The 21,735-nt window shown below is 42.7% G+C and overlaps 1 protein-coding gene across 1 annotated transcript; it reads right to left on the minus strand.

The window, feature by feature from the left end:
• Nucleotides 1-1,964: 1,964 nt before the first annotated feature.
• Rragc (Ras related GTP binding C) lies at nucleotides 1,965-21,569 on the minus strand. Its single transcript, XM_005084351.4, has 7 exons — nucleotides 21,263-21,569; nucleotides 18,729-18,932; nucleotides 17,613-17,812; nucleotides 14,396-14,510; nucleotides 13,592-13,734; nucleotides 8,555-8,703; nucleotides 1,965-3,429 (listed from the first exon to the last, which is right to left on the minus strand). Exons 1-7 carry the CDS (start codon nucleotides 21,494-21,496, stop codon nucleotides 3,278-3,280), a joined length of 1,197 nt encoding a protein of 398 aa, XP_005084408.1. The 5' UTR covers nucleotides 21,497-21,569; the 3' UTR covers nucleotides 1,965-3,277.
• Nucleotides 21,570-21,735: the final 166 nt, after the last annotated feature.

Genomic DNA, 21,735 nt, shown 5'->3' on the forward strand with positions numbered 1-21,735 from the left:
AATGCATGCTTCCAGAGTGAGCTGTAGAATCCTTTTCCTGCCCGACATACAGGAACAAACCCCTCTGCTAAGCCAGCAAGGTCAAGCATTAGTGTAAGGATGGAGACTCTGTAAACAGAGTTCCATTTCTAACTCAGCGTTTCAGTTTGCTTTCTCTGTGCCTTAGTTTTCCCATTTATACAACAGGAATGGAGTAGCTACCTCACATTATGAAGACTGCAATGTAAACCACCTATAGTGATTGGCAGTAGTTGCTACTCCCTTAAGTTCTTAGGTGTCTTGGAAACTCTCTCTGGTAAGGTCATTCAGTGAAGTCATTTTGGTTAAGTGAAAAGCACTGCTTTAATCCCAGCTCTTCAGAGGACAGGCAAGCAGAGGACATTAAAGGTACTGGACCAACCTTTAACTCCATCCAGCTCTGAGGCAGCGGTAGGTAAACAGCCACTGGGACCCACACATTTCAGGTAAACCTTCCTGAATATTTTCCTTTCCACATCCATTTTTTAAAAACCATTTTCGCTTCTTTTTCCTTTCTTAACCACCCCTATACTTGTAATTTTGTCAAGGTAGAAAAAAGTAATTTATTGGGCCCCTAAGTAGTTTGTTTTTTTAAGATCGGGTCTCTACTGTGTAACTCAGGCTGACCAAGAACTGTGTACAACAAGCTGCTTCAAACTTGTGGATTTTCCTGCCTCAGAACTTTAAATTACACTTGGTTTGTTTATTTATTTATTTATTTATTTTGGTTTTTCCAGACAGGGTTTCTCTGTGGCTTTGGAGGCTGTCCTGGAACTAGCTCTTGTAGACCAGGCTGGTCTCAAACACATAGAGATCCGCCTGCCTCTGCCTCCCGAGTGCTGGGATTAAAGGTGTGCGCCACCAATGCCCGGCATTATGCTTGTTTTTTAAGTCATCTCAGTTGCAGGGGCAGGGAGGTGGGCGCTTCTGACCCTGAGTAGCTAAGGTCACATGTGCATGTCGTAACAGTTGTGCTATGCAAATCCTGAAGCAGTGTCTGCAACCCTGGGCAGGAAGCAGGAGACAAGTAAGTCCAGGTGCTAGGTTGGAGTGCATGTTCTATTCTGCCACCAGTTGCATCTATGATGTTTGGCTACCTGGGTTTACCCCAGCACTGCTTTACAGCTGTGGCTTAGACATGAGGAAGGCCGGCCCTGGCTTGGAGTTTAAAGTTTAAGGCACACACCATCCTATCCACAGCTCTCGACAAGGCTCTCCTGACCTGTTTCCACTGCTAGCAGGAAATTAGATAGATTTAATATTTTTCTTTCCAGACAACTTGCAACTTGCATTTTGAAGTTTCAAAACTTAACATCTAAATTAGTCTAATTATGAACTTAAACACCCTTCAAACAATACTCTCTTCTAGTTAATGAATATTTCTTCAATCGACTTAAGACTCACCTAACCAGGCTTTTATGTAAACATTGGCATGCAGAGGTCAATAATGAGTACCTAGGAGACTTGGTACCATGGTTTTAGGGGTTCTCTTACATTTATTGTTAGGGAATAAAGGCATACATACACTACAGTGTATGTGCAGAGGTCAAAAGACAACTCGCATGAGTGTGTTCTTGCCTTCCACCATGTGGATCCTAGGGATTGAACTTTGGTCATCAGGCTTGGTTTCACCATCTGAGCCATCGCACTCAACATCTACTCCTGCTCTACCTTGTAGTCTCCTTGCCCTCAGCTTGGATGGAATGTATAAGCCATGCCAGAGTCTGAACACGCCCAGCACTGCTGACATAAACCCCAAATTCTAACGTGTTCTCACACCTCCTACCCCATAGCAGAAATGAGCCATGGAAATGACATCACGACAGACCCTGAAGTGCTGAAACAGAAGGAACGATACCCATACCTGGCAGCAAAGGACAAGAACTGACGAGAGAAGAGCCGCCATGTCTGTCCACTAAGCACTCTCATACTTCACACAGGAAAACTTTGTTTTTTTGGAGTAAATACATTTATTGATACCCATTTTACATATAGTTCAATGAAATAATCTATAAATATAAAAGCATTTTTCCTTTGGATATCACCATGGTCCATGTAAATACTCAACAGTCAGTCATCTGCAGGAAGCGCTCCAAGTCTCTCTGCTAGGTTACAGACCTGAGTACACGCTACTCAACAGCGGCACTGATGCGCTCAAATGGCCCAGTGGCTTTGGAATGTGACTACTGGGCATGTGCAGTAACAAAAATGAGTAAGTCAAAATCAATGGGAAAGGTATCAGTCATGAACAAGAGAAACAATTATGAATTCATGTCCCAGGCGAAGGAAAAGTACCACAGGTGACACTTGGTGTCAGAGTACCAGAGACAGGATATGTAAAATAACATATGCTGTCCCACTGAATGCCTCCTCCAACCCACAGTGGGCAGTCCACCAGTCTTAGGGTCATCTGTGGTCAAAAACAATTCTTAAAGAGCCTACACAGCATAGAATAAAAGGCATGGCATCGAAATTAAAGTGAGCTAAGTACTTCAGTGACATAATGATTTTGCCCCCTCACTATTGGGGACTGTGGGGAGAACCTTTCTGTCTAATCAAATTCCCTTTGTTACATTGTGCATGATCATGATCAAATGAAGAGAGGGCGTCATGTGCCACCCAAAACACAGGTGTGGAAATTCTCCCATTTCAGTTTTTTCCTCAACACATCCAGGGAATTGATGCAGCCCTTGCTGAGTCTGGCTCTCTCTCCCCGATGCCGTGCACACACCTCCTCTTTTCTTCAGGATAAACACAGAAATATCCTTTGCTGCGTCTTCTGAGGCAGCAAGCTAGTGCACTTCCACAGTCTGAGAGGTACAGTGAGATCTGAGCTCCAAGAGGCAGTGTTAGAATGTAAGCAAAGCAAGGTCTTTAGACACTACTCAAGTGAAAGCCTAAAGGAAGTGTATAAAACTTGGTTTTCCTATTGTTTTAGGCTGGAATTGACAGCGACATTCACTGGTAAAGATGGATAACTGGTATCATCTCCAGGTCCAAATTACTTCAACTATTTAAGGTAGGACCCAAAGAGAAGAAAGACACACTGAGTTCTGAGGTCTCTGTAATTCTTTTGTGCCATAGTTTAAAGAGTAGCTTCAGGTGCACAGAGCTGGCCGAAGAGCTTTCATCTAAGCAAGAAACTCCACCATCGTTTCCAGACTCCCACAGGCAGCAGCTCCCGTGTCCTGCAGCACATGGCATCTGACCCTGGAGTGAGGAGTGAGCTGGCACGGGGCCTCGACTGCTGAGATTCACACTAGATGGCATTCCTCGGTGTGCCATTGTGTGCCAATGCTTTCAGGCTCGGGGCACTGGTCTGGTGACTGCAGCTCCTGTGAGAAGTCACACCCACCTCAAACACCTCATGGATAGCTTTTCGGAAACAGTGGAAGTTGTAGTCTATCAAACCTGCAAGAGAGAAAAAGAGCTTGTCTACTTATGTCAACTATGAAGCTCTCTACCATCTGAAATTCTCCACATTGCAATCAGGGTAAAGCAGGAGCTCAGCTGCTAACACTATTTCCTTTAAGACAGGAGTGGACAGGGAGGGCTGATAATCTAACAATCAAGCGGGGCCAATGGTGGTGGCGCACACCTTTAATCCCAGCACTCAGGAGGCAGAGGCAGGCGGATCTCTGTTTGAAGCCAGCCTGGTCTACAAATCAAGTTCCAGACAGCCAGAGCTGTTATACAGAAAAACCCTGCCTGTAAAAACCATAAAAAGAGAAAAAAAAATCAAGTGGGAAGGTGGATGCATTAATGCAATCTGAAGTCAGGGTAAAATTCTTTCTACCACAAACTGCCCAGTAAAGCAGCTAATGAGGTCTGCAGGAAGCAGGCAGGCTGCACAGGCACAAGTTCAGCAGGGCTCCAGTAGCCTGCACCCATCTTCAGGAGGGGAGATGTCCTCTCCATCTGTTTTAGGAACTGATCATCCACTTAAGAGCTTGGGTAAACAAAGGTTTCTCCTGTGACAGAAAGGGCAGGTCAACATTTCTCCCCTTCACCTTTACATGTAGAATCCCAATTCTGAACAAGTAGCTGACATTGAGCTTAAAACACTCCATTTCCCAGCCTCCCCTGAGCTAGATACAGGCAGTTGGATTAAAATCCTGAAATGCCCAAATTGAACAGCAAGCTCTTTAATTCTTAGAACCACCAATATAACCACCACTGTAGCAAGACTATCCCACCTGCGCTTGTCCAAAAGACACTGTGTGGCCTACCTAGACATCATGTGAGCTTTCAGTAATTTACAGAGGACTGAATAAGTCACTGAACACTATTGACAGTCTGAACACTATTGACTGTATGATAGCGGGTGTATGTGTCAAGAGAAGCAGCATCAGGTCCACACTTTCAAGCATATGCTAGCTGGGGCAGAAAGCCAAAACACAATAAATCAAAACAATCTGCCAACTAAAGAAGTCCACAGAAGGGAGAGCTAAATGCAGGCAGGGCAAAGCTGGCAGTGAAAACTTCATGGATGAGGCTGAACTTTGGACATACTGGCTAGATTTCAGTAAGTCCTCTTACTTTTGTACACGTGTACACATACACACAAATAAATTAAATGTAACAAAAACAAGTTACCAAAGAAACCTGAATGTCTATGAAAAGGTGCTTGCCATAAGATATCTGTTCTAGTTAGCAACCAAAAATGTAAAAATGAGATAAACATGATGAAAACACTGTCACAGTACTGAGAGGTGAAAATGGTAAAGCCCCTGGGAGAGTCCTCTGTTACTGTGTCTATCCATTCCATTCTGCATACTCACCCTAGAGACAGATGACACACATGCAAAGCAAATCTGTTCATGGGCAATGGCCTTGGTTTAGGGTTTGTTGCTGTTACTGCTGTTTATTCATTTTTTGAGGCAGTCTTTTATGTAGCACAGGCTGGTCTCAAACCCATTAAATAAACAAGAATAATCTTAAATTCCTGACCCTGCCTCCATCTCCCAAGTGCTGGGATTATAGTTGTATACCAACATATCGAGTTTATATGGTGCTAGGGAATGAACCCAGAGTCTCCCAGATGCTACACAAACACTAACAATGGCGCTACATCTTCAGCCTGTTTTGTGATGGAATCTTGTTTTACAGTCCTAGTTTTCTGACTAGTTTCATGTCAACTTGACACAAGTAGGTCATGTGGAAAGAAGGAATTTCATCAAGAAAATGCTGCCTCACTTCCTTGATTAATAATTGAAGTGGTAGGGCCCAGCCTTTGTAGGTGGTGCCATCCCTGTAAGAAAGCAGGCTGAGCAAGCCATGGGAAACAAGCCAGTAAGCAGCACCCTCCATGGCCCCTGCATCGGCTCCTGCCTCCAGGTTCCTGCCTGTTTAAGTTCCTGCCCTGACTTCCCACAGCAATGGACTGTGATTGTAACTTTAAGCTGAAATAAATTCTTTCCTCCCAAAGCTGTTTATGGTCATGGATCATAGCAATAGAAACTTAAGACCCTAAGACTCTAGCTGGCCTCACACATACAACAATCCTGCTTCTGCCTTTCAAGTGCTGAGACTAAAGATATGAGCCATCATATATGGTTTATCCATAGATATTTATCACAAAATTAGTTGTATCTTTAAAATAATCTAAATGGGAGCTGAGCAGTGGTGGCACATGTGTAATTCCAGCACTTGGGAGGCAGAGGCAGGTGGATTTCTGTGAGTTCAAGGCCAAACTATCTACAAAGTAAGTTCCAAGACAGACAGAGTGGTTACAGTGAAACCCAAGTTAAAAAAAAATCTAAATGTCTAGCAACAAAAACAAAGTTCAATATGTAACAGTGGGAAACCTCAAAAATAACCTTGAACAAGGAGAAAAATATACATACTGCAAAAACTTCAATTTAGCATCATTTGCACAATATTGAAACGAAAAAGTAAATTATGCATAGTAAAAATAAAATATACAGACCAAAAAAAGGATGTAGACCAAGAAAAATATACAGAAGACTGCAGTTGAATGCCATGCCAGCTCTTTTAACTATGTGTATATGTATGTGTGGGTTTGTGCACCTGCATGCAGTGCCCATGAGGCCAGGAGGCATCAGATCCTGGAGCTACAGTTACAGGTGGTTGTGAGCCATCCCACCTAGCTAGGGTAATCTGAAAGAGCAGGAGATGATCTTAACCACTGAACTACCTCTCCAGACTACAAAGTAGTTCTTAAGGTCAAAAGTAAATACATATATCTTAATATGGAAAATATTTTATATTTCTTTTAAGGCTTGGGCAGAAGAATGGGGTTTTCTTTCTTTCTTTTTTTTTCCCCGGAGACAGGGTTTCTCTATGTAACAGTCCTAGCTGTTCTGGAACTCTAGTACTCAGGAGGTAGGGGCAGAGGCAGGCAGATCTCTGTGAGTTCAAGGTCTGGTCTACAAAGTGAGTTCCAGGACTGCCAGGGTGGTTACAAAGAAACCCTGTCTTGAAAAAGACAAAAAGACAGAGAGAGAGAGAGACAGAGACAGAGAGACAGAGAGAGAGACAGAGAGAGAAAGGATAAAATTCAATGTGAGCAATGCAGAAGAATGAAAAAGGAAGACCATGAAACCCATCTATTGGCCAATCTACAAAGGGATCTTAAAACACCAATTACCTGATCACAAGTCATTGAAGTTTGAACATAAGAAAAATGGATTAACACATGTGTCAGAAGCAGGGTAGGCAAGAGTCAGAAGGGAAAAGAAGATGGGGTGGGGGTCACCACCAATCAATGATGACTGCCCACAATGGCCACAACACTGCAAATACTGAAGTGGAGATGTCTCACTAATGGAGATTTCTCACTAATAGGTCCAAATATGGTACTAGAACATGAGATCCAGAAAGTTGCAGGTATAATTTTTTTCATTCACAAACTGATTAGCCCAAGTTATGAACTAGGCTTAATGGACAAAAGCATTCCCCATAAAGCCTAACAACCTAAGTTCCACCCCTAGAGTCCAAGTAGGCAAGAACAAACTCTCAAGCCAAGAAGTAGAGGGGGCTGACCTAATGAGTAAGAAGCAAGTAGAAAGATTTGACTCTGAAGAATATGGGATTAGGACAAAGAAAACCAGCCAGAAGGAAATAGGAGACAGAAAAATATACAAGGTGACCCAGAGAAGAAAGCAGTGATCAAGGAAGGATTGGCAGTCATACAGAAGACTAAGAGCCTGCAGAACGAGAAAGGCCATCCGATGCAGCAGGAGGAGATAGTGGAGAACTGGTTTAGATGGGAAAAAGAGCCAACAAAAGTCTACAGAGGAAGAGGTGATGGATGGGATAAAAAAACTTGATTTAAAGCACAAGATTAAAAGGAAAGAGAGGGCTGGAGGGATAGCTCAGCCCTTAAAGGCTAGGCTCACAACAAAAAACATAAAAGGAAAGAGAATGCCTGGGCTACATGTAGACAGAAGGTATAGAAGTATTTAAGCTGATTTGTAAGATAACCATTAGTATTATGGTGCAATACTTCTTTCAAGAACCTGAGAAACCATAACAAAAAATATAACTTAAGCTGGGTGTGGTGGCCCATGCTTTTAATACCAGCATTCAGTAGGCAGGTGGGTTTCTGTGAGTTCAAGCATGGCCTGGTCTACATAACAAGTTCCAGAACATCCAGAGCTATATCATAGAGACACCGTCTCAAAAACAAAGCAACAGTCAAAGAACAGCTCTTTAGGCTGGAGACATGGCTCAGAAGTTAAGAGCTCTGGCTTCTCTTCCAGAGGATTAGGATGTGATTTCTAGTAGACACATGGTGGCTACAACCATCTACAACCATCTATAACTCCAGCTCTAGGCCATCTGACACTTTCTTCTGGCCTCTGTGGGCACTGAATACAAGTGGTTCACAGACATACATTCAAGCAAAATGCACACACAAAATAATAAAATTTAAAAACTGTAAACAACTCTTTGGGGGCTAGAGAAATGGCTTAACAGTTAAGAGTACTTGCTGTTCTTGCAGGGGACCCAAGTTTGGTTACCAGCACCCAATGATGGCTCAAAACCACCTATAGCTCTAGTGCTCCAGGGGATCTGATAGCCTCTTTTACCCACTTCAGGCTCATACACCCATGTGGCATACATTCATACACTCAGGCATACATACATACATATAAAGTAACAAATAAGTCCTTTTTTTGTTGTTGTTCTGGTTTTGTTTTCTAAGACAATGTTTCTCTGTGTATCTCTGGCTGTCCTGGAACTTGCTGTGTAGACCAGGCTGTCCTGGAACTCACAGAGATCCGCCTGTCTCTGCCTCCTGAGTGCTGGAACTAAAGGTGTGTGTCACTACTGCAGGCTTTCTTTTTTATAATGACTCACAACACCCTGTAACTCCAGTTTCAGGGGATCCGATGTCTTATGGCCTCCACTGGCACTGCATATATACAGTACATAAACATACACTCAGTCACACATGTGCACCCATACCTGAACACACACATACAGAAAAAATTAAATTTTTAAAAAGGAACAAAATTTAAACAATGAATAATAAATACGAACAGCTTTAAAAAAAAAAAAGCTTCATTACCTTTGCGCTCAAAGCTTTCTTCCCTAAGAATGCAAACCAGTGCCAAAAATTTAGTGACTTCCTTTAAATAAAGGACAGTTGTATTATTCAGCTTGATAATGGCCATCGATTCTTTGTCATAAGCACTTCCACTTCCATCTTCCTTTAATCTATTTTAAGAGAAAGCACCATTAATTACAAGTTTCCCAACTAGATATTACGTACAGGAGCAAACCTTTCCACCCCATCCCCAAAGGTTTTTTGAGAAGGAACAATACTGACTTAAATACACTGGGACAGCCATCACCTAGGGTAAAATTCCTAACACAACCCAGTAGTTTCTGTTAATAGCAAAGCTGTGTATGTTCCTCTGTCACCACTGTAATCAAGCATTTGGAGACAAAGGTGATAATGATGTAGTTCTGAACCACTGACATTTCCAACATCATGCTGGCCACTCTCCTGATCAGACTGCTCTGCAGGCTCAGCTAAGGGACTTCTCTCCCACTTCCCTCAAGCTACATGACCACCCAGGACCTGCCACCACCTCAGCCAGGAACTGTAGGATATATTCTACATGCCAATCCCAGCATCCCAGCATACCTTTTCTCAGACATCTTTGTTTCCTTAAACCACTCCCCGCCCCCCAAAAATCAAGAAAATTAATAAAGTCTACAGAAGACCAGTCCCAAGCCAAAGAGAAGTAGGAATTATTTAAAAATCAACAACTTTTAAATGGAGTTTGAGGGCTGGTGAGGTAGCTTATCAAGTAAAGGAGTCTGCTGCCAAGCCTGACCACTGGAGTTGATCTGCAAATGGAAACACAGACATGACTTCCCCAAGTCTGACCTCCACATGTGGTACCATAGCATACATGCACCTGCTAAGAACTAAGAGTTGACAAAACTGACTCTTTAGTAGAGGTGTTGGAGGACTGGAAGGATGGGCCACTGATTAAAGCACTTACTGCTCTTCTAGAAGATGCAGGTTTGGTTCCCAGCACACACATCAGACAGCTCAGAATCCCAACATTCCAGTCTCAGCAACCTGATGTGCTCTCTGGCATCCGAGGGGCACACATCACATACATAGTGCACAAAAACTCATGCAGGCACATAGACACATGCTCATAATAAACAAAACAAATCCTTTAATCCCAGCACTCGGGAGGCAGAGGCAGGTGGATCTCTGTGAGTTCGAGGCCGGGCTGGACTGACAGCCTCCAAAACAATACAGAGAAACCCTGTCTTGTAAAACCAAAAAAAAAAACAACAACAACAACAACAACAACAACAAAAATCTTAAAAAAAACTACTGTTGCTTTCCAAAGGAGGATGAAAGGCACCAGCACTCAAGAGTCTGAGGGAAGAGGATGGAAAATTCAAAAGCCAGTGAGATTGTTTCAAAGAGAGAGAAAAAGCAATTCAAGAAAATTGTTTTGGAAAAAAAAAAGTGAAGGACACATACTAAGAAGGAAATGTTACCAACAGGTATCTGGAAGGAAACAATGTTTTCCTCTTATTTTCTCATCTTTACCATCTCATGTATCGTGTTCATGAAGGAGGGCTTATTTTTTAAACTGCTCTAAATTCTTACAGCTTACCTTTTCATACATTAATTCCCACAAAAACCCAGAGAAGAATTGTTACTATTGCCACTTTAATCGGGGACGGGGGGGGACAGGCGGATGGGGGGAACGGGGGGGTGATGGGGGAACGGGACACGACATAGTAATCCAAATACAAATAAGAGAATTATGCCCATTTTAAAGTCATAAAACTTTATAAAAGTAAGACTATATCTGGCAAGGTCTGGACTCAAACCTAGGGTTTTAATTCAATCCCAAGCAGTTTCCAATATCAAAGCAGTAGGGAAGTCTGAGCCACATGCTTTAAGAGTATAAAAGGAAACTGCTTCCTTCTGATGGAAGAAGAGGAAATGCTCTGAACTGTCAGCTGATAGCCAGAGGTCAAGGAGATCCTATTCTGTGCCACACAGGAAGTGAGAGCAGGCACCAGCTGAAAACAAGCAATACAGACATACATGGACATCTGTGTATGAACCCACAGCCACATGATTTCGAGTCACACACTAACATGAGAAAGTTATGTCATGCAAGCTTGGTGACCTGAGTTGAATTCTTAGAATCCACATTAAAGTAAAACAAGGAAGTGACTCCCCAAAGTTGTCCTCTGACTTCCATGTGTGCCACAGTACACATGTGTACACACACACACACACACAAATCTTTTTACTTGACTGTTAAAGGCACATTCTTGGCTGGGGACAAGCTTTGTAAGCACTTACTTGCTTAGCAAATGCATGGGTATGCGGGCAGGGAGAACAAGAGACACCTGGACAGCTACTCATGTCTAGATTAGACAGATTTTGATGATTATGATTAATCAGAGGTTAAATAAAATATACTAATGACCTTAAAAAGCAGAGTCAAAACTTATGGGGTTATTTGTTTGTTTTTGTTTTGGGAATATAGCTGGCTTCCACCCCTACAAAAAGCAGGTGTGCGTGGTGATGGATACCTATAATCCTAGCACTTGGGAGGACCAGAAGTCCAAGCTCACCCTCTACTAAATATATCAAGTTTGAGGCTAGCCTAGGTTACTTGAGAATCAGTCTCAAAAAAAAAAAAAATAAGACTTTAGAGCAAGTATGCTTATCTGAATTAGTCACAATACAGCCAAGCAAAAGCAGGAAGGTCACAGCCAAGAGGAAGCAGATTCAGAAGCAACACACCCTAAAGGGGTTCAGTTGAGAGGAAAGGGAACCTGGCTAGTGCTGAAATTCTCAATGAAAAGATTGTAGCAAATATCCTCAGATAAAACAATGCCAACTATCAAACACATACAGTTCTCCTGTGACCCATCAATGTCTCGTGCATTCATGTCCATTTATACACTTACATGGGATGCATGGAACATAGTAGACTTCAAACCTTCCCTCAAATTGATCTATACCTATATAGCTTGCAAATGAAAGATGTAAAATATGGAAACTGATAATAGTTTAAAAGAAAAAGGTACAAAAACCAGGTGACAGCGCCAGAGAGATGTCTCAACTTGTAAAAGACAACCCTGACATCACAGCTGCATGAAGAAATTAGAAAGGTAGAGACAGGAGGTTCAGCACAGGAGGGCCAATTGAGCCTGGAGTCCACTGCACATGAGAAACAAGTGAGACCCGATCTCAACAAAGCAGAAGGTGAGAACCCACTCCCAAAAGTTGTCATCTGATCTTCACATGAGCACCATGGAAGACAAACACACAAAATAAATAAAAGTTTGAAAAATGCAAAACTAGCTTATAAAATATTGACTCATTTTCTTTTTTTAAAGCAACATGTGCTAATCATCTATTTTTAAGAATGGAAAACACAAAAGTTTATTGAGTAACAGACTACCTCATTCTCATTCCAGAAAGTAGTACAACAAAGGACAGCATATCATTAGTGAGAACAGACAGAAGTAGACAAGGTAAAGCAGCTGAAGGAAGGCACTGACAATCCAGGCACACAGACAGGATGGGTGGGTGCTTTAGAAAGCACACATGCTGAAAGCACCCTGGCATGCTGATGCTAACACCCAGAGGAGAGAAGGCTAGTCTACAAAATCGTCTGGTTTTTGTGTTTTATAAGTCTCTATATAGAGTTTAGGGAATGTCTGCATGTAAGTGCCTGTATTTGAGAGGCTTATTTCAGAAATCACATCAAATATTTTATGCGTAAGTCCTTTTTTTTCTCATCTAAAGATCTTTATCTATATTATTCAACTAATATGGTAATTTTTCTTTAACTTGGCAACTTTAACACCTTGAATTCTAAGTTATATTTTTCATTCACAGATCATTTCTAATTCTGTGCAAGTCCTTCTAACAACTAGAATGCTGACTTTTTTGCTTGCTTTTTTGAGACAGGGTCTCATTGATGATGTAGCCCTGGTTGTTCCAGAACTTGCTCTGTAGACCAGGCTGGCCTCAAACTCAGTGATCTGACTACCTCTGCCTCGCAAGTGCTGGGATTACAGGTGTATATCCATGCCCAACTAAAATTCTGATTTTTTTAAAAGACACTATTAAGAATCCCAGCCAAAGCCAGGCGTTGGTGTCACATGCCTTTAATCCCAGCACTTGGTGGGCAGAGACAGGTGAATCTCTGTGAGTTTGAGGCCAGCCTGGTCTCCAAATCGAGTTTCCAGGACAGGCTCCAAAGCAATACAGAGAAACCCTGTCTCAAAAAACAAAAACAAAAACAAAAACCTATGTGGTGATGCACATAGGTGGTGGTATGTGATTTTAGTCCCAGAACTCAGAAGGCATAGGAGGATCTCTGTGAGTTTAAGGTCAGCCTGGTCTACACAGTGAGTTCTAGGCCAGCCAGGGCTACATATTGAAACCATCTCAAATTAAAAAAACAAACAAACAAACAAAAGTCCCTCATTCCATGAAACCTGAGTTTACATTAGGAAGTGGCATTTATCAGCGTGCTTTATTTACTACTGTTTGGTTAGATAAGGCTGCCTTCAACTTCTGATCCTCCCAAGTGCTGAGATTCTGGCTGTTCCGACCATCTTGGGAAGAGTTTGAGACAGGGTCTCACTTTGTAGCCCTAGCTAACCTGCAATTTACTATGTAAATCTGCCTGTCTCTGCCTCCACAACTGGTCCCCAGACCATTTTAACTTAATTACTCTAGTGGGTTCTTTTGTTTAAACCTTGCCAAGTCCCAGGTGCTACCAACGCCCGGTGAGATTTTTTAATTTTTAAAATTACATTTATTGCCGGGCAGTGGTGGCGCACACCTTTAATGCCAGCACTCGGGAGGCAGAGGCAGGCAGATCTCTGTGAGTTCGAGGCCAGCCTGGTCTACAGAGCAAGTGCCAGGACAGCCTCCAAAACTACACAGAGAAACCCTGTCTTGAAAAACCAAAAAAAAATAAAAATAAAAAAAATTAAAAATCTCATTCCATTCAGTGTAAGCCAGAGGTGGGAATTAGGTAAGAGTTCCATCTATCTGGGATCTTGCAGAGATGTGTAAAGCACTTACCCATATATACAAGACACATCAATTACAACATCAATCATGTCACAGCAAAGTTCATAAGACTGCATATCCACAGGGGAACTGTCTGTTGCAATGTAGATTTTACTGACAACATCAAAGAGAAAAGCTTTTTCAATACCTGAATTCTTGAAAAAACAAAATTGGGTAAGTGTTCAGTTTTCTTTAGGAATCACAATTTACAATTTTTCAAAGGCCTTAAATTACTGAAAAACAATCTTAATTTTAAAAGTAACATTTCCCATGGTTTTGTTTTTATCTTTTTTTTAATGGTTCTGGGATACTGAATGCAGGATTCAATAAATGTTCTACCAATGAACTTCCCCCCAACCCTTCATATATCGCCTTTAAGTATACAATTAAACACCAAAAATAAACGATGTTTGGTTGGGAGACTTTAGACAGAGCCTTACAATTTTACTGCCTCTATCTTGTGTGATGGGATTACAGGTGTGCAACACCACATCCAGTAAGAAGTCATTATTAATCATTACTTGGGGGTGGGCTAGAAACTGATCCTATGGCTTCCCACATGCTAAGCAGTGCTCTACCAAAAAGCTACATCCCAATCATCATGAAGACGCTTATAATTAAGGGAGTACAGGGAACTTTACCTAAAAGACAAAAAATTCAGAATAAAACAACTCAAACTATAATTCATGCTATTATTTATCTTACATGCTGAGTCACTGATCTTTATTTCAAGTGTCACTTTTTTGGAGAATTAAATGTAAACACATTTAACAATGACAGAATTAGAAATTATTTCAAAGTAAATAGTTCACTTACTGATATAAAGATATTTAATAGGTTTTCCAAAGTTGGCAGTTGTGGAATGAGTTTCTGAACCACCTTACTGAAGGCTTCAAATATTGAATGGTCATAGATGCTAGTCAAATAAAAGCTAAAAAATATAACACAAGATGGTTATTTCAAAAAATAAGTTCAGTAACTACTATCATAATGCCTTAAATTTCAAGTTCCTTAGCAATCAAATATATCCTATCTACTGTCCCCATCATTTTTGATAGTAAGACCATTTCCCAACCTGTCTGTACCAATCACCCCCATTGCTGCATTACACAGAGGGCAACTGAGGGAGAGCCCAAGAAGGCTCATCAAAAGAGAAACCCAGAGGGTCACATTAGCTTTGTAAGCCATTCCTTAAAGCTTACTTCCCAAGCACAAAACTGAGACAAAAGTCAATACTAAAACTGAAGGTAGAGACAAGGGCCATTTGTTTTTATTAACTTGGCTTTTTTAGACAGAGTAGCATGGAGACAGGCTGGACTCAAACTCACTATATAGCTGAGAATGACCCTGAATCTCTACTCTTCCTGCTTCCACCTCCCTGAGTAAAGCTGGGATTACAGGCTTTGTCACCACACCCAGCAGAGTAATGTGGTATTTATTAAATAATACAATTTGAATTTCTACTAAAATGTCACCTCAAAAAGTTCTTTCCCAACAGCCATGGTAGTATAAGCCTATAATCCCAGCACTTGGAAAGAGGCAAGTGGATCTCTGTGAGTTTGAGGCCAGCCTGGTCTACATAGCAGAGCTTCAGGGCTATACAGTTAGATCCTGTTATTTCCTCTCCATCCCATCACCATCCTACACACACAGTAAACCCCACCTGCTATCCTTCTGCCACAATTTGTTCTTCACAGCATTGGTAAGTACTTAAAACTCCACCATACATTTCTTATGAGCTGTGTCCTTTTCAATTGTAAACCCCAGGAGAAAGGCAGCTGTCATCTCCCTCACAGTTGCAAGCTCATTGCCTGAACAGTGTTCATGAGGATTTGCTGAGTAAACAAATTAGTCTGCAGCCATAACACCCTGAAACACCCAACCTCTTCTGAATAAAAGACTACACTGGCCCTTAGGATTAGGTAATTAGCCTAAGGAGGACGGAGACCTATACAGGAGCTAGACTCTAAATGGACTACAGTGAGGAAGTCACATGTAAATTTAACACAACACAAATTTAAGAAAGGGGGGCCCTTAAACACTATGGACAATTCCACCTGCTTTTCATGAGTGACATTTTTATCATTTAATTGTATCCCTGACATATTTTATATTCTCATTACCACATCAGAAATGAGGAACCGTGTTTATACTTTACAGATGATTTAAAGAAAACTTCAAGGAAGTAAAAACCTAATCAAGAAGGGGCTCTACCCTAGAGGTGAGGTATCATGGCAGGTAAGGTCCTGTGACTCCTGACACTAGCAAGGAAGGGACATTTCAATGTTTCCTTTAGGCAAAACTTCAGCAAGGTCAAGAGTTCTCAGGACCTGTGAGGATTGGAGATCGATCGGGACAGGTAAAATCTGTGAGGCACAGAGCACTTCATAAGATGAGTTCCTAGAGATGGAAAGCAAGCTGCACCTCATCCATACAGCGGCTGGTATAAACAGAGGCTTGGGGTGTGCTCAAGGGTAGAGTGCTGCAAAGAGAATACACGAGGTCCTGGATTCAATGCCCAACACACATACGCAGTAAAAGCTTGATGCAAAATTCTAAGGCTGACTCTCCTGTCCTGGAGATCTCAACAGGAGTTGACAGGGAGTAGAGGGAATCATAATGGTTCCTCACCAGTACAAGGAAGCATGCTTTAAATTCTAGCACAAAAAAGAAAAAAAAAATTAACAGAGTCCTCATTGAAGGGTTTTATGGGATGGCACTTTTTTTTAGATTTATTTAATTATTTTGTATATAGTGTTCTGTTTGCATGTACCCCTGCATGACAGAAGAGGGCACCAGATCTCACTATAGATGGCTGTGAGCCACCATGTGGTTGCTGGCAGTTGAACTCAGCACCTCTGGAAGAACAATCTCTTAACCGCTGAGCCATCTCTCCAGTCTAGGATGGCACTTTTACATTTTCTTACAAAATTTATTTACTTTTGCTTTTCAAGACAGGCTCTAAGTAGCCTTGGTTGGCTAACTTCAAATTTCCAACGATCCTCCTGCCTCTGCTTCCCAAATGCTGGGATTACAAAGGTACAACACCATGCCCAACCCTTATATAGACCCAACTTTATTTTTTTTTAAGAATGAATTACCTGTGTTTTAAACCAGTCTAAGAGCATCAATGAGATTTTCCCTACAATGTTTTCTAGAAACTACCTGAAAGAGTCTACAGCCTAAGGCCCACAAATCTTAGGACAGAACAATTGGCTTGAGCACAGAAGGAAGTTTTTATAATAGAGCAGGGGTAAGGAAATTACACTTTCATCTCTTTTCTGCTTCCCCTTTAAGCTGTTTTTATGATCAAGGACATCCGCTTATGTACTTGTAAATACTCATTTCTTCCCACTATCACAAAAGATATACAATACATTCCTCATATACTTTTAGAATACAAATAAACAAGATACATGACTACCAATCCAAATTAGTTTGTGTTCTTTAGGGTAAGTTCTTGATATTTAACTGTAAACCAGCAGTCCTTCAAACTCAATAGCAGCACTATGTAAATGCAAAAGCAAATCTACCTAACCTCTGAGTTTCTAAGAAGTATAAGCTGCTTTAAAAGCTAAGATACACTAGAGCCAGCCCAGACTTGAAAGTGTGCACCTTTGAAAGGCTCTTCCTACTGAGACATCAACAAGACCCAAACTCAACTTTCACAAAAATTATGACAGATTTCTTGCATAAAGCCAACCGGGGTTAAAAAGTGAAGAAATCAAGAGGGGAGAAGTCCCAAAGCAGACTTATGCCACGAGGAAACAGCCTGATTCCAGTCCCTTGAGATGAATTTGCAAGAGTGCCAATGGAAACACTTCACATGACTTCAATCATCAGGAAAATGAAAAAGAGGAAAGCAATTTCTCAGCAACACAAAGCTTGAAAAACAGCTTGGAATTCAACAAAGAAGAGATCAAAAGGAGTACAGAATTGGGGAAGGGTCCACCAGTCACAGAAAGCTGGTGTGTGAAATGACAGAGATGGGAATACATTGACAGGCTCTCATAGCAAACACGCATGTTGTTACCTAAGATGGAGCTTTTCTAGCCCAGCATCTGCAAGGTCATCATTGGCCCTCTGATGAATGTCCCTCTGTGTTTCTATTTTGTGATCATCAGACAGACCATCAACTTTGTGAATAAAAACCTCAAAATTCATGTCTGGGTTAACCTTGTAGGCTTTAGAAACAGTAATGTGAAGTCGTGTTAAAGCCTCCATGTAGTCATCCTGAAAGTCAGAACAAAATATTTTTTAACAAGAAATCTTATAAAACACAAGTAACAAGTTAAGAAAGCCAAACCACCTCTTTCCCCAACCACAGAAAGTAGGCTACCCTAAGTACTTATAAATATTCAGACATGCTGACATATAATCAGTAAATAGCTCTTCAATTTCTTAAGATAGAAAATCAAATACAAAGTCAATGCCTGAATTTTTAATGCTGTTACTATAAAGTCAAGGTAAAATGCACATTTCTTCCAAATAGAACTGTTAAAGTAATCCCAGCTCTGCCATTTGTCAGGTGTGTGGCTCTAAGCAAGTTGCTTAAACGCTGCCCTCAAGTCAAATATGTGTAAATGGGAATAACTACCCATACAATACTCTGTAAATCAGATCATGTATGAGAAAGCACTCACCATGGAGTTGGCATCATTCCAAAAGCATTCCCTACAATGGTAAGTAAGCTCAGCTTATAATAGGTAAGCTCAAGGATAGAGATACAGTCCATCCCACTGACTGCCTACAACACAGTGGGCCCTCAGCATATCTTGCTAGGTTAAATTCAACTTAAACAAATCAGAAAAAGTATAATGGATTCTCATATTCTTCCTTATATTGTGGCTCCTGATGACCATTGTAATAGTTAACAAAGCAGTATTTACTATTAACCAATAAAAGTAGAAAGCCAATGGTAACTGCTCATTAATTAGGACTCAAGAAATGTAAATGACATCTCCTGGGATTGTACAATGACAGGTCTGCTACCAAAAATCCCTCTGCAGCTGCATGTCTTACACTGTCAGGGGATCTACTAGAGAGAGAAAAGCTTCAAGCACATGACAAAGGAAATGACAATTCCCCCTCTGTTTCTACATCTTTTTGCCACCAGAGAAGAGAAGCACACAACTTTCTACCTAACTACCTGTGCATCAATGACATATATCAACGCTCCTGTCCCCCTGAAGATCATTTCGTAGTCAAAGGTCGGATCAAAGAAGTCCATCTGTCCAGGAAAGTCCCAAATCTGGAAGTTCACAAAGGAGCTATTGGAAATGTCATCCTTATAAATCTTGTTTGTACTTTCCAAAAAGAGAGTCTCATTGGGTGACATCTTATGAAACACCACCTGTTAAGAAAAACAGAAACAATTTCATAACTATTTGACTACAGAATTTATATTAAAAATCCCATGGCACTAACAGTAAAATTTTGACTTTGATACAAAATAAATAAGGTAGTCATTGGATGCTAATTCACTGGAACTATTCTTCTACTTCTAACAAAAGACACTAGTTTCCCTCATCCGCTTTGGAGATAAGGTTTCCTTCTACTACTATTTTAACTGCATTACTAGTAGATTATGCTGTTTCCATATATTGACTTTTCATTCTCCGTGTTTGTAGTTTTCTATTTGGGGGGCGGGGAGAAAGGGGGTTTTGTTTTCAAAAAGGGTCTTAGCTATGTAGCCCAGACTCAAAATGCAACCCTGTTGCCTTTGCCTCCTCCAGTACAGAAATTACAATGTCATCTTGCCAGGCTCTATTGTGTTTTGTCAAAGATTTAAACTTTCTCAAAACCTGCTTTAAGACCATGAAACTATTACAAATAAAAGTGTGCTCATTCAAAAATAACACAAATGCCTGCCTCAGGCTCTAAGGAACAGGAAAGAAAATAAAATAGACTGGATTGTTCTCTCACTGAAGAGAAGCTGGGCGGTGGCGGTGAACGTCTTTAATCCCACCCAGCACTGGGGAGGCAGAGACAGGCGGATCTCTGTGAGTTCAAGGCCAGCCTGGTCTACATTTCAGGACAGGCTCTGAAGCTATACAGAGAAACCCCATCTCGAAAAACAAAACAACAATTGGAACAGAAAGTAAAAGTCAGGAGGCCTGAGGGAGGAGGGCAGAGACAGATACATGAGAAAAGAAATGGTAAAGTCAATGAATTGTTAAACATCACAGCAGGGAGTCAGAGATGTAGCTCCCTGTGGTCAGAGCACTTGTCTATCAGGAATAAAAGCCCAAGCACCAAGCAATGGTGGCTCACACCTGTAATCTCAGCACTGGGGAGGAAGACTCAGAATCAAACATTCAATCAAGGCCAGCCTGAGATGAGGAGGGAGGGAGGGAAGGAGGGAGAGAGAGGAGAGAGAGAAAGACAGACAATACCAGCAGGGCTGGAGATGTTTAAAGCTTGCCTGATACAACCCTAACAAACAGCAAACTTGCCTCTCAGTGTTAACTTGGAAGAAGAGAGAAAAAGTCCTCACAGGTTGTGCAGTGGTAGTTGCTTACCTAGGAAGTAAGGCCCAATGTTCAAGCCTAAGTACTGCCAGCACCCTTCCCCCCAAAACCCCAACTTTTGCCACAGACAAGAGAAATAGGGTAAATAAAACAGTAGTACAGCACAATCAGGGAGAGGACAGCTACTTTTTAAAATGCCGCATCTACAAAATACCAGAGAGATTTGGGTAACCCTTTGTGTCAGAGTGGTAACAGGGAAAGCCCGGCTGTTGGTGACACAAGTTTTATCAGAAGTTCGGTGCTTGTTAAGTCAAACCCGCCACGCGGAGCAGTGGTGGCGCATGCTTTTAATCCCAGCACTCGGGAGTCAGAGGCAGGTGGATCTCTGTGATTTCCAGGCCAGCCTGGTCTACAGAGCGAGTGCCAGTACAGTCAGGGCTACACAGAGAAACCCTGTCTCGAAAAACAAAACAAACAAAAAATTTTTAAAAAGTCAACCCTGTCTCTATTTCCCTGTTCACTAAAAATAAAAAGCCTATTGAGATCTTGACAGACCCAGGATAAAAACAAACGCACTGATGTCCGAATTCCTGCAAAACACTTCTCCAAAAATCTTTGTGACCAGTTACAAGGGACTGTCACCTGTAACTGCAATCACCGGGCGACCAGAACTAAATGAAGCAGACCCAGTAATGGGACCCTCCCCCAAATAAACGTTACAGAAGTCTTCAACAGACTCATAACAAAGGCTACTTCGATGCTCAGTGTCTTTGCTACAACTTTTTCTGGCGCTGCTGTGGCCCGAAGCTTGGGAGGGGATCCCTGAAAACTCGGGTCACCTAAGTGCGATGCTGCGGGAGAGCACGCTCACCAAGTTCTCCACGTGAGAACTGGAAAAGGCAAGTCGGTTTCCTCAACGCCACAGGGGCTACGACCCAGAGGGCGGTGATCTAGGGCGGTGCCCGGCACCTGCCTCCACCCTCCGGCCAGCGTCACCTCCTCGCCCCGCTCGCCCCTCGGCCGGCAGAGTCGGACGTGGAGGCCCAGTCGGGTACCCTGGGCGGATCGCGCCCAAGTTCTGCGCTCGCAGGCGTGGACCGTGCGCCGCGACGCAGGGCCAGGCCGCCACCCTCTCGGGCCTCCCGGGGGCCGCCACCTGAGCGCCGCGGGCCGAGCGAGACCCAGGGCGGGAGGCCCGGCGAGGGACGCTCACCTTCTGGATGGAGGACTTGCCGCTGCGCCGCAGTCCCATCAGTAGGATCCTTGGCTTGGAGCTGTCAGCGCCGCCGGGGCCGCAGCCACCACCGGCCCCCGCGCCACCGCCGCCGCCCGCCGCTGCCTCCTCTTCCTCCTCCTCCACGCCGTAGCCGAAGTCCTTAGGGAACGAGTCGGCTGCTCCGTAACTGCCGGCCAGGGGCGTCTCCTCCGCCCCGTACTGCAGGGACATGGTGCTGGACCGCCGCCGCCCGCGCCCTGACAGGCCAGGCCAGGCCAGGCCGCCGCCTCCCCCTGCCGCCGCTGTTGCCGCCGCCCCCAGCAGCAGCCGCTGCTGCAGGACCCGCCCCCAAACCCGACCCTGATTGGACTACCGCCCAGCACCGGCTCCTTATTGGCTGAGAGGGCTGCCACTCCGAAGCAGCAGGGTAGGTGGTGTGCATCACGTGCCTGGAATCACCTGACTGGAAG

This window comes from Mesocricetus auratus, unplaced genomic scaffold, assembly GCF_017639785.1.
Source record: "Mesocricetus auratus isolate SY011 unplaced genomic scaffold, BCM_Maur_2.0 Super-Scaffold_100014, whole genome shotgun sequence".
Classification (NCBI taxonomy): Eukaryota; Metazoa; Chordata; class Mammalia; order Rodentia; family Cricetidae; genus Mesocricetus; species Mesocricetus auratus.

Bases quoted from the DNA above. Each gene is read 5' to 3' on its own strand.
- Rragc (XM_005084351.4), bottom strand. From the start codon at position 21,496: ATGTCCCTGCAGTACGGGGCGGAGGAGACGCCCCTGGCCGGCAGTTAC. The intron at 18,933-21,262 runs GTGAGCGTCCCT...TTTTCTTAACAG, and splicing joins GCAAGTCCTCCATCCAGAAG to GTGGTGTTTCATAAGATGTC. The intron at 17,813-18,728 runs GTAGTTAGGTAG...TCTGACTTTCAG, and splicing joins TATATGTCATTGATGCACAG to GATGACTACATGGAGGCTTT.